This window comes from Aptenodytes forsteri, unplaced genomic scaffold (assembly GCF_000699145.1).
Source record: "Aptenodytes forsteri isolate BGI_AS27 unplaced genomic scaffold, ASM69914v1 Scaffold169, whole genome shotgun sequence".
NCBI lineage: Eukaryota > Metazoa > Chordata > Aves > Sphenisciformes > Spheniscidae > Aptenodytes > Aptenodytes forsteri.
In genome coordinates, this window is record NW_008796115.1 from 750,833 (window position 1) to 764,947 (window position 14,115).

The 14,115-nt window shown below is 38.5% G+C and overlaps 1 protein-coding gene across 1 annotated transcript in view; it reads right to left on the minus strand.

Annotated features, from left to right (window-relative positions):
* ROR2 (receptor tyrosine kinase like orphan receptor 2) overlaps positions 1-14,115 on the minus strand; it is a 60,808-nt gene that overhangs the window by 29,429 nt on the left and 17,264 nt on the right. The window contains exon 3 of the mRNA XM_009287197.1: positions 8,241-8,271. Within this exon, the coding sequence (XP_009285472.1) occupies positions 8,241-8,271 (31 nt within the window). The remainder of the gene's footprint in view (positions 1-8,240; positions 8,272-14,115) is intronic.

A 14,115-nucleotide genomic window follows, 5' to 3' on the forward strand; every position in this document is an offset into this window, starting at 1 on the left:
CTATCCTATCCTATCCTATCCTATCCTATCCTATCCTATCCTATCCTATCCTATCCTATCCTATCCTATCCTATCCTATCCTATCCTATCCTATCCTATTATCCTATCCCCTATCCTATCCTATTCATTTACCCTTCTACTCATTGTTTTGCAATCTGGAACTACTTTATTGGCATTAGGCAGGTGAAAAAATGTGGTTTTTTCAAGGGAATTTTGCAAAACTGAATCAGATGAAAGTATCAGGATTTCTACATGCAGGTCAGCCTGCTTAGAGTGTCCCACTGAACTGAAGAGACTGATTTTCCAACTTGAACGAAAGCATGGTAAGGCAGGGGTAAACATGATTTCTGGCCTGCAAACTGAACTGTTAGAAAAACTTGGGGGGGGAAGTATATGTATGTGTGTGCACACATATGTATAAAAACAAAGTTTCTGTGATATATCAAAAATTGTTTGCATCCCACCTAAAGTAATCCTTTGCCTCTTCTGTGTTATTGTCAGATTGAAGAAAATGAGAAATGGGACGCTTATGATTGACCTTTTTGAGGAGCATGACAGAGACTGCTGATCAGACGTGCTTCTTGCAACTTTATTTTTAGACTAGTATTACTTCAAATGCTTCAAATTTTAGACGTAACAGAGCACTACCAATTTAAATGAGCAGATTTCCTTAGTCTTTTTTTAAAACAATGCCTTCTATCACTTATTTAGTTTTGAATGGAAATGTTCAAATTTTATCAGTTTGTACCATCTGTTTCACCTTTTCCCAAGTATGTTAAATTAGTTTGTTTGGCTCTTTCAAACTGGAACGGAGAACAAAATAATGTAGAGAAAAATTAACTATAAAGCCATAAAAATGGAAAGGATGATTTACGGTGTGGTGTTACAACATTATCTCGTTCTGTTAAATTACCTACTTTTCATTAGAATAGTGTTCCTTTATCTTTGTGCCTAACTACAACATTCACTTTTTCCTTGTATGCACTTAGAGGCTATTCAGCACCCTAAGGAACTCTAATTAAACTCAACGTGGCATCAAATGCTGACAGGAAGTCTCAGGGACATATAACTGTCCTTTTGTAGGACATACAATAAATACTTTGAAAGCCATTTAAGCTACTGAACGAAGGAAAGAAGGGGAGGGAGAGAAGGAGGAAGTAAAATCAAAACAAACTAAAGATTGCTGGTTATATCAGGGATGTCCAACAGCTGCAGTAGCTACTTGCCAAAAGCCCAAGGGCCATTACTACTTTGAATATCAATTTACATATATCCTCAAACAGATTAACAAATGTCTTATTTCGCTTGCAACTTCTTTGGTAGTTTAATACAAATTGTTTCTCTGAGCTGCCCAAACCTAAGCACCTGCTGCTGATCTGGAATTTGCTGGAAGAGGGCATGTTGGGGTCACATATTTACAAAGTCAGAGCTGTATTTGGCTCTTCGTTGAACATTGCACATCTCAAGAGTTGCACCTTACAGCTTGCCTGATATGATAGCCTGCTGGCTATTAAAAACCTAACCACTGCTCTGCAGAGTAGGAAGCAGGCTCTCCCAGGACACAGGCTGTGGGTAAATTCTCCACTACGGAAGCCAGCAACTTCCTTTAATATCCACCAACAACCTAAATTTCTAAATTTTGGAAAGCAGAACTCTTAGGAAAGAAAGTGTTTGTGTGCTTTGGCATACTGCATTCTGTAGTCCCATACAGAAATGCAAAGTGGTAAGCATTACATTCATTACGCTGCTTAATCCAACCCATTTAAAAGTATCTTGACAGTACTGCTAATCAGAAGTACAAAGGTGCTTCCTCACATTGAACGTTAAGTTAGCTTAACTGTTAAGAGTAGACAGATGTGTAACTAATCGCTTCTTCTTCCTAAGGTATTTGGAAACCTTGCTCAACAGCAGGCAAGTGCTATAGGGCTGCTTTCTTGTCTTTGCAACCAGGCTCTCTCATTAAAGCAGTGCAAGGTAGCTGCATTACACTGTAAGTCTCAGGGGCATTTGATTTATACCGTAGCACAAAGAAAGTAAAGCTTTCCTGGAGGTCTATTTTTAATCACCTTTGCGTATGCTTGGCTCCCCTTTGGTTTTGGGGGGTTTCTGAACAATGTAGATTAGTGAGCATAACAGATTGAAACAAACTAGTATCCTTTTTTCTACATTCCCTGTCAGCTTTTTTCCTTTGTTCTTCTCTTCCTTTGAAGGAAAGGAAAAAACTACTACTTGCAATAGTTTCCCCAGATAACAAGTTGCAGGAATACAGACACTTGTGTCTACTCCAAGATGCTATGCATATTTGTTTAAATACACATCTGGCTTTTAAAATTAGTCAATTTTGTAAGCATATATTGAATTTCTACTTCTATCACTAAATAGTATAAAATGCATTAGATCCTTCATCATTTATTTACTAGTGATTAGAAAAGATTTAAGTGGAAGATTAAAGCTGAAGAAATAACATAGCGTGGGAAGAAGCTGGGATCTGGTGTGGTGCAAAGCAACCCAAACCAGTACTTCCACCGCTCTTTAACTCTGCCTTGAATTACACATATTCTGAGTTTTTCCAGGAGAAAGAATGTATTTTTGAAACACGAAAGTAAGATTAGGATAACAATTTCACTGTTTCCATTATAAGACATAGGGTCAGCTTCTTCTGAGTGTACTCTACAGCTCTGAACAGACCAGAGTGTAATTTTTAGTTACATATTATTTGTGACACAGTATACTTATGAGCCCTACTAGGCTCTATCCTACATAGCTAGAGTAAAAACAATCACTGTATGAAAAACTATACTCTAAAATAGATGAGAGAAAACTGTGTGTAAAATGGTTTAGTGCAGCCTTGGTTTCAGCTCCTTCCTTCCTCTACAAATTTCCTGTCTCAGCCTGAGCGACTGTCAAAGGACATTTAAACCGATGAACCCAGCAGCAGATCTGAGATTGTGGATCAAAATTCCCTGAAAGGAGCCCCAACCCCACACCAGGGTGAAATACAGCCTCCCCCCCAACCTTGAAAGAAAAAGGGAACCCGACACAGAGGGGCTAGGAGGGAATTGCAGCATGTTTCAGCCAGATCCCCAAATTGGATTGTCAGGGAGCCAGGAAATCTGCCAAGGCAAACACATGTTGTTTAATGTAGACCAGCCCAAGATAATCTGTGCCTCAGTTCCTCATTCGTAAAATAGGAATAACATTCCATGCTTTATGGGGAGAGAATGTACCCTAAACACTGTGAAGCTATCTGATCCCATAATAGAAGGCAAAAGATTCCCAAGATCGACCATCTCCATTTGATGTACGAAACACGGAGAGACAAAGGTTAAACAACTTGCTGCAATCACACATGGAGACAGGAGCACAGCCTGAAATTGAATCCAGACCTCTAAAATTACAGTCCAGTGTTTTAATCACAAAATCCTTCTTCTTTCTTGATTAAAACAGGAAACCAGCACACAAAGTATGCACTTATTCTGTAACTTCAACATGTTACCACAAATACCTTAGAAAAATATATATACTTCAAATATGGTCATCTCAGCTAAGTGTATATTTTGATGAAACAAAAGGCGGGCATATGTCATTCTGGAGGAGGCCCATCGTTGAACACCTGGTCCTCATGGGCCTGAATAAACACTGTAACGTCTGAGTTGCGACAACCTTATATTGGTTATAAAAACATCTGTTTATGTGAATTTTAAGGTAATCTTGTATAATTTGCAAGATTAAAAATGTTATCAGTGGCTGAACTGCACTGAGACTAAAGAGTATTTGCCACGCCACCCGAGGAAAGGAGGAAGATACCCGAGTGGTGCTGCTGTGTGACGGTAAGGAAAGTATTCTTCCTTTTTAACATGATATTGGGTACCTTTGGTTTGCCAGACAGATCCAGTTTACAAAACTATTTGTCCCAGCTACTGTCGTTTACCTGGAAGACGCCAGCCATGGGCAGGGAGGTGGCCTCAGGGTGAAATGCTCTGATGACCCATTCCTTTCCACCCTCTTTCCCAAGGCCCCATATTCCCTTTTCCACCTTATAATTATGTGGAGACTTATCACATGATGAAAATATACTTGCCCCCATCATAAAGTTGTATGAGTGCCCGTCACATCATGCAGAAGGTCCCCTTTGGGGTCACAGAGGAGATATGCTTTGGCTATATGAGAAAAGGCATGGGATATGCAGAGCCATATAGAATAAATTGCCCACCCCAGCCTCAGGGTTCCTCACCAGAGTTTTAACTCAGATGTGTTACTAGTTTTTAAAGACATTCTGTTCTCCATTGTTTGAAAGAACAGTTTTTTTCTCAACTACAATTGCTTCATTACTTTTCTTCAATGGACTGAATCTTAAAATTTTTACTGTTGTCCCAAACTACCTGAAGAAAATAAGGCATGAGAGCATGCAAATTTATTCTGAATGATTAATACTTCAAAAATTCCTCCCCAAAGTAATGATAATTTCTACTTGATGGCAGTGTTCCTTCTCACCTATTTCTCCTTCTAAGCGTCCAGCATACAGACATCAGTGATTGCAAACTCAGAACTGATCTTAGTCAGAGTTTGATAAAACAGGGACTTCTCAAAGTTTCTTAGAAAGCCTGGTTCCCCTGCACAGGGCTCTGGAAGGAGACGTTCACCTCCTGGCATTCTCAGCAGACTGCAGAAAGGTCATATGGGGAAAAGTGCAGCACTGGCAACAGAGCCAGTTCTGTTCACCTACACTTGGCAAGGGCTGAGTTTATAGATACTTCTTTCTGCCTGTACTCTGTTGTGCCTTCCTCACTTCTGCTAAAGCCTCATCAGATTTTCCAGAAGCCCTTAGAGCCAACAAACTCCCACGTATCTTCCATCCCAGGTTCCCTTCAAGGTGGCACCACTACAGTCACAGCCTTAATGAGAAATCTAAAGAGCTTCAAAACAGGAATTTGCCCAATAGGTAAAATTCAATCTAACTGTTCAATTCAAGAGAAAAATACATTAGACTAGAGAACATGTAGTCTTTCAGAATAATGTTATCTTGTAAGAGCAACACCTCTACAAGGGAAGGCAACTGTTTCTGCCCTCCTACTCTTAGACTCCAAGAGATTAACAACCGTTGCTTAGTTTTAAATCATGCTAAATAAACGTTCTCTGGTATTTGCTACCCATTTATTTTATTTCCACACACTGGTACCTTTCTGAACGGACAGGATGTCTCTCTTTAAAAGGGCAAAAGCTAATAATGTTAATGATACAAAAGGTAGTAGCATTATGCAGTGAGAGAAAGGATTCAACCTGTTGGCTTGTCCTCTAGTAGAACAGTCCTCTAGCAGCACAGTCCTTTGGACAGCAAAGGCTGGTCAGAGACTAATTTTCTGACTGTGTTTTGATTTTATTTCCTTTGTAAATTGATTTGTACTAGCTATTAATATTTTCAATAATTTTAATATTTTTGATAAATAAAGTAATTCGGATTGTATTTTTCCATTTCTACAGAAAATTCCCTAGAAATTTTTACAGATACGGACCTTCACAGAAAATAAAGACCTCTCCACCCTTTCAGAAAAATCTACACCAGTTTAAGACTATGTATTTGGTTGAAAGTTTTTACTTTTAGAATTTTATGGAAATGTCTCAACTTCACTACCTGAAGGTCAGGGCCCTTTTGTGCACTGGCAAATCTGACTGCATAATGCACATTTGATCTCTGGCAATCTTTAATTGCAGATAATTTCCAGAAATCCACAGCAGAACACATGGACTGCATAAAAATACCTTGCTAGATGGTATCTACATAGGTAATGTTTTTTATCCCTTAATAATTCAGTAGGTATAGTTTTAAGCCAAGTTACAATGGTTTTAGGTTTCAGTGCTTCCACTGAAGCGTGTCTTTTTGGAAGCATTAATGCCAGGAGAAACAGCTCTTGGGTGGCTCAACACAAGACTGTGCTGTGCAGCCAGCAAACAGAAAGAGCCTTTTGTTCCATGTGGGCTCCTTCCAAGCAGTTAGGTATTTGTTTCACCTTTTACCCCTTTCCTCTCTTCTGGCTTACAAATTGACCTGCACGATTTTATACAAAACATTCAGTAAAAAAAATCATAATCAGTTTCTGAAAAGAAAAAAAAAAAACTGCCAAATTATGGCATTTTATTTGAAGGACTAGGTAGGAGGCATAGAGCAGAGGAACATCGGAACAATTGTGAGGCATAAGAAGAGAAAAAAAAAGAAAGGCAGTATCAGAAGGAAGGATAGGAACTTTGGAAAGATGGGCAAAACCTGGTTAAGTAGGAAAGAGAAAAAAAACTGAAACAGGAGCAGGCATGCAATGAGGCAAAGATCCGTAATCCCTGAAAGCTCCTGGACCTCATATGATAAGTCCCTCACGACTTCTCACTAAACCTTTGACCTGAACATGTTTTTCCTCAAGCTTTTCTCAGCTTTCTCTTCAATCTAGTGGATATTAAAAAAAAAAAAATCAACCAGCAGCGCACTCTTCACTTCACCTTTTAATAGCAGGTCCAAAACAATGATGGCACATTACTGTTTCCAGGTCCACCACCAATACTATTGGTACAAGACCAATTTAGAGGTGTCATAATCCAAATGACAGGATTTTTTTCTGTTTGTTATTCCTTTCTTTATTTTAACTTAGAGTACAAAACCAGCAAAGGTGGAATAGTCAAGCATTCAAAACCTAGGCAAAACCAGAATGAAAGATGGCTCAGGAACCTTAATTCTCTTCCACTTGCCAGGGGGCAGGGGCATGTAATTAAGAAATATGTGTCATATAGTAAATTTTTTTCACTTCATCAGTTGGAATTTTTTTATTTATGTTGATATTTGTAAAATATTAATAAGTTAATGCTCAGGAGAAGGAGAAGAGTTTGGGAAATACTAGGGAAACCAAAAGATATAAGATTAATTATTTGCTCAATAACAAAAAGTGAATCAATGTCAAACTTGGTTCCCAGCTTTTCACCTTGTGCTCAGAGCTTGCTATTCTTCAGTTGCATTTGAGAACTGTTCTTTGAACTTCAGTTCAGTGCTTCACTATGCATATTTCAGTGCTGTCTCTTGTACCAGTCTCTGTCTTCTGATCTCATAAAAGATCAGAGAGCTTCCTGGTATCTCACTATTTTTCTACTTTGTAGAACAGGTGCATAACAGTTTTCTGAAGTGCTGTAAGATCTGAAGTAGGATTTCAGTGGTTACAAAAATGATTACATTTTTTTGTACTCGTGTCATGAACAGCTGTTTTTAATCTTCAATAGTTAGCAATCAATTTTAAGAAAAATACGAAAACTTGTTAAATCCCCATAATGGTGAAATCCTGTAAATTCATTTACATTTCCTGTGCATATAAAATACAAGAATCTGTACCATGTGGTATTATTTTTATATATGTAAGATGACGGAGTGAGGTACCTGCAAGATGGATGGATTAGTGGTCAGCCCACTGCAGTTATTTAAAGTGTTTCCACTCAAGCCATTGGGAGTTCAGAGACCGCAAACACTGATCAATAATGTACTTCCAAAAAGCATCCACGTCTTTACTTTTTCTCTTTTTTTTAATTAGTCCATCACCAACACTAATTTTATGCCATTAACACATAAAAAGGCCTCAGACTGCATTCCACACTCCGTTAATTGATCAAGAGCAGAATCTATTTCAAGAAATTATACAATATGCAGTATTTAAACTAAAACTAATACATAAAGCAACAATGATGAAACAGAACTGATCTATTTTCATCCTTATGACTGGATCAGCAAGTGAGCCCAGTCAGCTAAAAAAAATCACCAAATCACCACCAAAGTCAAATGACACTAACAAACAGAGGTTTTACCTAGCTACTCAAAGACTTTTCAAGGTATAATAATATAACATGGGTAAATTTACAACTGCAGCAACCTAAGCATTTTACCCATTCATTTTTAACCACTCTTCCAGCCCATACTTGCCCTGTAAAAAATTACTGTTCAAACATCATGACTTTGTGGTATTTTGCTTGTCCAAAATATGAAATAAGCAAGCAGAAGTTGCTCAAGAAAATTGTATCAAACCAAAACCCACTGTAACACAATGCTATCCCTGTCTGAAAAAGCTTCACCCATTCTGTGAGTTTTCGATCAAATTACGTATTTTTAGCAAGCACACTGTGGTTGCAGGCAGTGTTTACTGAGTTTATGAACTAAATTCTTACAGAACAAAATTGGTCAGAGTGCATTAAGTAATCTTCCAAAAAGTACTTACTGAAGATTGTGATTTGGGCTGTTTGTTGGACCTGTAAAGATAAAACAAACAAACATTGCTGGCAAGTTTGGCTTAAGGACGACAGCATAAAAAAAAGTCAATAGCAATCTAAAGAAAACTGTCTCTTTAAGGAAGGTTTGTCTCAAGATTCAAACAAAACCCTCTGCGTTCCTGCATATAATTATATATTGCTATTTTCAAAGCCACAAATAAAAATCACATTATTTTTCTGTCTGCTCAGGCAGCAACTTGAGTGGACTGAATTTTTGTTAGAAAATATATCCTGCCATAAAAACACAGGCTGTTAAAAAGACAATGTGTTATCTTGACACACCACTTACCTCTTAATAAGCCCCACCTGAGCCTTATTATCAGAGTTTATGGTATGACAAGGGTATGCTCTTAACCTTTGTCACAGCGGGAACAAGGTCCAATACCCAGGACTTAATGAATCACTACAAACTAAACTGTGGAGTTAACTATCTTCATTACAAAATTAGAAGAAGTTTTAGGAAAATATCCCTAGAATTTTTTTCCCCATTGCTTCAGAAGCAAACTAAATAAAAGTCTGCCTTCCAGGCTGTATGATTAAGTCTCCAAAATGCAATGTAAGTACTTCTTGAAAGGTATGGTGTACCTTCAGCTCTCAAAGGGCAGAATTTGAGGCCAGGCTTCACATAGCAGCACAGACGTGATATTTCACAAGGATGGGCCCAGCACTATGAACATCACGTAGAAAGCTGCTTCTCATTCTTCTCTTCAGTTTTTTTTACAGACTGAGTTCAGCACTAGAGTGAAAACTCCAGGCAATGAAATGTTACCTTTTTGAACTTTATACTGGCACTTTAAAATTTTTTCTTCACTACGTATTTACAGACCTTTCCATCTGTATTTACTTTCTTTTATTACCAGTAAACGGGTATCAAGTTCAACTGAGAAGTTCTGCGCTGGGGGAGAGGCCCCAGGCAACGGCTTTATTTATTTCCTTTCGTGTTGAGAATTCTTCTTAAAACATCAAATTCATTTCTCATTATGCTATTGTGAAAACTAATACCTAGTCTATAAAGCAGTCTGAGTAATTACAAAAGCCAGGAACTCACCGAGCCTTACAAACAACACTCCTGTTGCAGTTATTGTCTTCATCCCATTGGAAGCCACGCACTGGTAGTATCCTGTGTCCGTTGTATCCAGGTCCTGGATTCTCAGACGTGAACCATAATCTGTTTTTCTGATGATGATCCGTCTTGGCTCCTGAACTACTGGAGCATCATTTTTTAGCCACCTGACATTTGGAGATGGATTTCCTGCTACCTTGCAGTGGAGGATTGCTGTTTGCCCCTGGACTACAGTGATATTGTTTACTGGTTCCAAAAAGGTCAGGAAGTAACCTAAGAGTAAAAGGTCAGAAAAGATCAAACTTCACTTGGGTTGCAATAAAAGACTGCCCAAAGGCACATTTTTAAGAGAGGATCTTGGAAGCGTCTTCAGTTTTCTGTCAAGCATATACTCCAAAAAAATGCCATTCACTGTCCTAGAGACACCATAGCATCACACTCCAATTTGTCTTTCATGATTGACTTCATGTTTATCTGCAGGTAGGTATGCAGATTAGAAGGTCAAGCTTGAATTAATGCCGTTACAACCCTAACTCTCTTTGTGGACACCTATACTGAAGCAATAATTACTTTTTCTGATTAGTTTTTACATCTCTTGGGAAACAGTGCTATAACAGAAAAATATACCCTTATTCCATAAAAGAGTAATCCCAGTTGCAACCATATTAGAATATCATTATCATTTTACCACTTTATCTTCTTACATGGTCATATATTTGTCTTAAAAATAACTAAAACTGGAAAAGTTACTTTTAGATATTAATTTGACTTACCAGATACGCAACTGACAAGAAAATCTTAATATGAGCCTGATTTGGATAGGTTTATCTTACAATTGAATTTTAAAGATGGTAAGTCTCACGTTCAAGTTAAAGAAAGGATGTCTCAATTGCAGACTTAACCTGTGATACAGAGGGCACTTTTAAATTGGTTATAGACTGCCATTTTTTACAGCAAGTCCTAAAATAGTGCTGAATTGGACAAAGAAAGGTCTGCATGGATATTGAGTAATCAGGTTTCATGGGTTTAGTTTTATAAATGGAAACTAAAAGCACTAATTTGTGGTTTGTTGAAAGGAAAGGGCTTGTCAAGAAGCATGTATGCTGTATTGGTGATCTCAAGTGATAAAAAAAAGAAATAATTGAGGGAAGAACACTATAAAAACTTGACAATCAAAACTTCTGTAGGTTTTTATTTTTAAATTTAATTTGGTGTTAGAGTCCTGCAACTGACACACATCACACGTTGAAAGCTTGAAAGCATGTAATTCCACTGAAATAACAATGTGATTGTCAAAACAAGTAAGAAAAGTATCTAGCTGTCATGCTCATATGTTTGTTTTGGTGAATTTATACCATCTAGACATAGAGCATCAGGAACACTTCATATTACATTACATTTTCATGTCAGCTGGATCCAAATATCAAATAACATTGATGGATGTCCACATGTGCTATTTCCTATCAGTTAAAGTATTTTGCAGTTGTTTAATTAGGAAATAGCATATTACTGTGCAGGAATCTAACGCCAGTAATGCAATGGTCAACATTCACAGTCTAATTGCTGAAATACCTTAAGAAAATTGATGCTCTACTTTGATTTATGTTTGACATGACCATGAAAATCAGTTCCTCTATAATGGCTAGGTATAGCACTGGAGAGGGGAGCAGTAGAAACATCAGAATGTAATGAATTTGCAAAGCCAGATTTTGCTGGAAAACTGGGTTTTCCCAAGTATCACATTGTTCTCTGCCATTGGCCTTTCAAAAAAATTCCTGCTTTGATGAATAATATGAAACTACAATGTGGGCAAGTGTGAATTTAGTATGTCACGAAATAGAAAGTGAAGTAAATGCAAACATATATAATCTCCACATGACATTGCAAACTTACAGGAAAATTATTTTGTCATCCTCTTTCCTCATAAAATAATAAATTATTCTGTATGTAATTTTACATTAGTTTTCCTTATTGTTAGCCTACAAGTCTTCAGTGACCTTAAAACATTTTGACAAAACACAAAAAATATTTCTTTTCGAACGCCTGATAAAAAAGGGAGAAAAAGTACATGAATGCTTTCTGCAATGTCATGCCACAACAGTATCATTTGTTGTGGTTTCCAGTTACATTTCATAGCTGCAGAATTAGAATTACTGGGATGACACTCTGGCAGGGAACAGAAAAACAGCAAATTACCTTGTTGATATAGGGAATAGAATCAATTGATTAAAACTATTACTTAATCCAACATTTTACATATATAAGCATTTCTAGCAGCAAGAAAGAAAGCATGATCAATCCTACCACAAGTTAGAAAAGGAATTTCCATGGCTATTTCACTCTCAGCTCACTATTTCGGGAGTACCACTTTTTCATAATCTGTATGTAGTTTTTGCCACTTTTTCGTAACCTGTAGTTTATTCTCATCAGCACTGTTGAGGCAGAATATACAGTCAGGAAGAGAAGAAGTAAGTTTGCATTTATTTGAAATATGTTCAAAAAAGAGTTGTCTTACTCAGTAATACTGCTCAAATCAGAAGAATCAATTTATGAAAAGAAGTGGAAAAGTGGAAAGGCTGAAAAATTCTTCTAATTCTAGCAAAACAATTGGGGCCTTGAGGAAGTACAAGAACATCCGGTCACGGTAATGGTGTTGAGCTGTTGGGTGGAAGAGGAGTGGAGCCACAATGTGGAGCCATGAAAGCACCAACTCATGGAACAGTTCTGGCAAGACACAGATTGGATGTGTGGTCTGCAAGACGGGTAGGAAATTGGCTCACAGGCCACACTCAGAGGGTGGCGATCAATGGTTTTTACTCAGGCTGGCAGCCTGTTGCAAGTGGGGTCCTCCAGGGATCGATACTGGACCCCATACTGTTCAACATTTTCACAAAGGTATTGGAAGATGAGATTGAAAGCACCCTCACCAGGTTTGCTGATGAGACTAAACTGGGTGGTGATGTGGGCAAAAGGGAGAGCCATCTTAGAGAGAGACCTGGACAGGCTGAAAGAAGGGGCAAGCAAGAACTGTATGGAGTTTAACACAGACATGTCCAAAGTCCTGCACCTGGGTGAGAATAACCAAAGAGCCCAGTACAGGCTAGGATCTGTGTGGCTGAGGAGCAGCCTTGCTGAAAGGGAGCTGGGGGTCCTGGTGGACAACAAGCTGAACATGAGTCAGCAGAGTGCTGCTGTGGCAACAAAGGCAAATTGGATCCTGGGCTGCATCCACAGGGGCATTACTAGCAGAGAGAGAGACGTGATCATCCCAGTCTACTCAGTGCTTGTCAGGCCACACCTGGTGTATTGTGTCCAGTTCTGGTCCCCAAAATTCAAAAATGACACAGAAAGACTGAAGAGTGTCCAAAGGAGGGCCACGAAGATGACCGAAAGGCTGGAGAGAGGCTCCCTAGAGAAGAGAAGGCTCAGGGGGGGCCTCATCACAGTTTTCCAGTACTTAAAAGGCATGTACAAAGAGGACAGAGACTCTCTCTTCACAAGGAGCCACATGAAGAAGACATGGAGCAATGGGTGCAAGTTGCACCAGGAGAGGTTTCATCTCAACAGAACAAAGCTTTTGCAATGAGAACAATCATTCACTGGAAAACGACCTCCCCAGAGTTGTGGTGGAGTCCCCATCACTGGAGGTTTTCAAGGTGCAATTGGATAGGGTGCTAGATGATCTTGTCTAGGCTCCCTTTCCCAAAAAATGTTGGACCAGATGATCTTTTGAGGTCCCTCCCAACCTGGGCTGTTCTGTGGTTCTATGGATATATGATTCAGCGGTCATTGGGGTGGCCTGAATGTGCTCACACAAGGGAGGCAAAGGAGATGGTTTAAGGTCTTTTTTGAGCAGAAGTTGGGCCACTTCCAGCACGGAGCCAGCACAGAGGTACAATCATCTGGCTCAGAGATGCTCCCGATTCCTAAGAATTGAAAGAGGCGGAGAAGATGCTTTCTATAAATGTGTGGCCAATTCAAGCACTGTAAGTTGACAGCCAGGGAGTGTGGTTCTTCTACCTCTTCGATATACTTTTTGTTCTTAACACAGAAGTATATGAGAGGTGTGCATTGTTCTTGTGCCATTGGTCAGCTTTTGTGCCATTGGCCAGCTTATAGGTTGCTCAAACATTTACCACTCTTTCACTTTTCCTGATTTAAAATGAGCTGGGTTGAGTCTTCGCTTCGAGTTAGTCATGGATATTACATTCAGATAAATTTGGATGAAAACAGGTACTAAATTTACTTATCAGGACCATCAAATGTTATTAACTCAAGATTAAATCCATGTTAGACCTTTCTGTTTTACCAATTAAACCAGAGTTACTGGTACCTACCAATTACTAGTAGGAAGTAATTTGGTCCATAGCTTTTAAGCAATCCAAAATATTTCATATGAATTTATGAATCAGATCCTATTAATAACTAGAACAAAACTATTACCACCGAAGGCAATGGTAATAAGATTTATGGATTAATTCAGACCCAGTATGATTAGATACACTTCCCCTGAAGTCAGTGTAACGGAATCCATTTCCTGCAGGTCAGAATTTGGCCTTATTTCATTATTTTTCCTGCCAATTTTACAGGCGTTTTCTGCACTGTTTTATATTACCCTATTATTACAAATCAAGTAATAAATATTTTAACCTACTGAACTTTGAAGTACTTGTGTTTTCTTCAAAGTTCTGCAAAGCAGCTTAGGAGCAGTAGGGCAACTCACTGCCTATCCGCTGTCTCTGTCCGGACCCTGAAGTGCA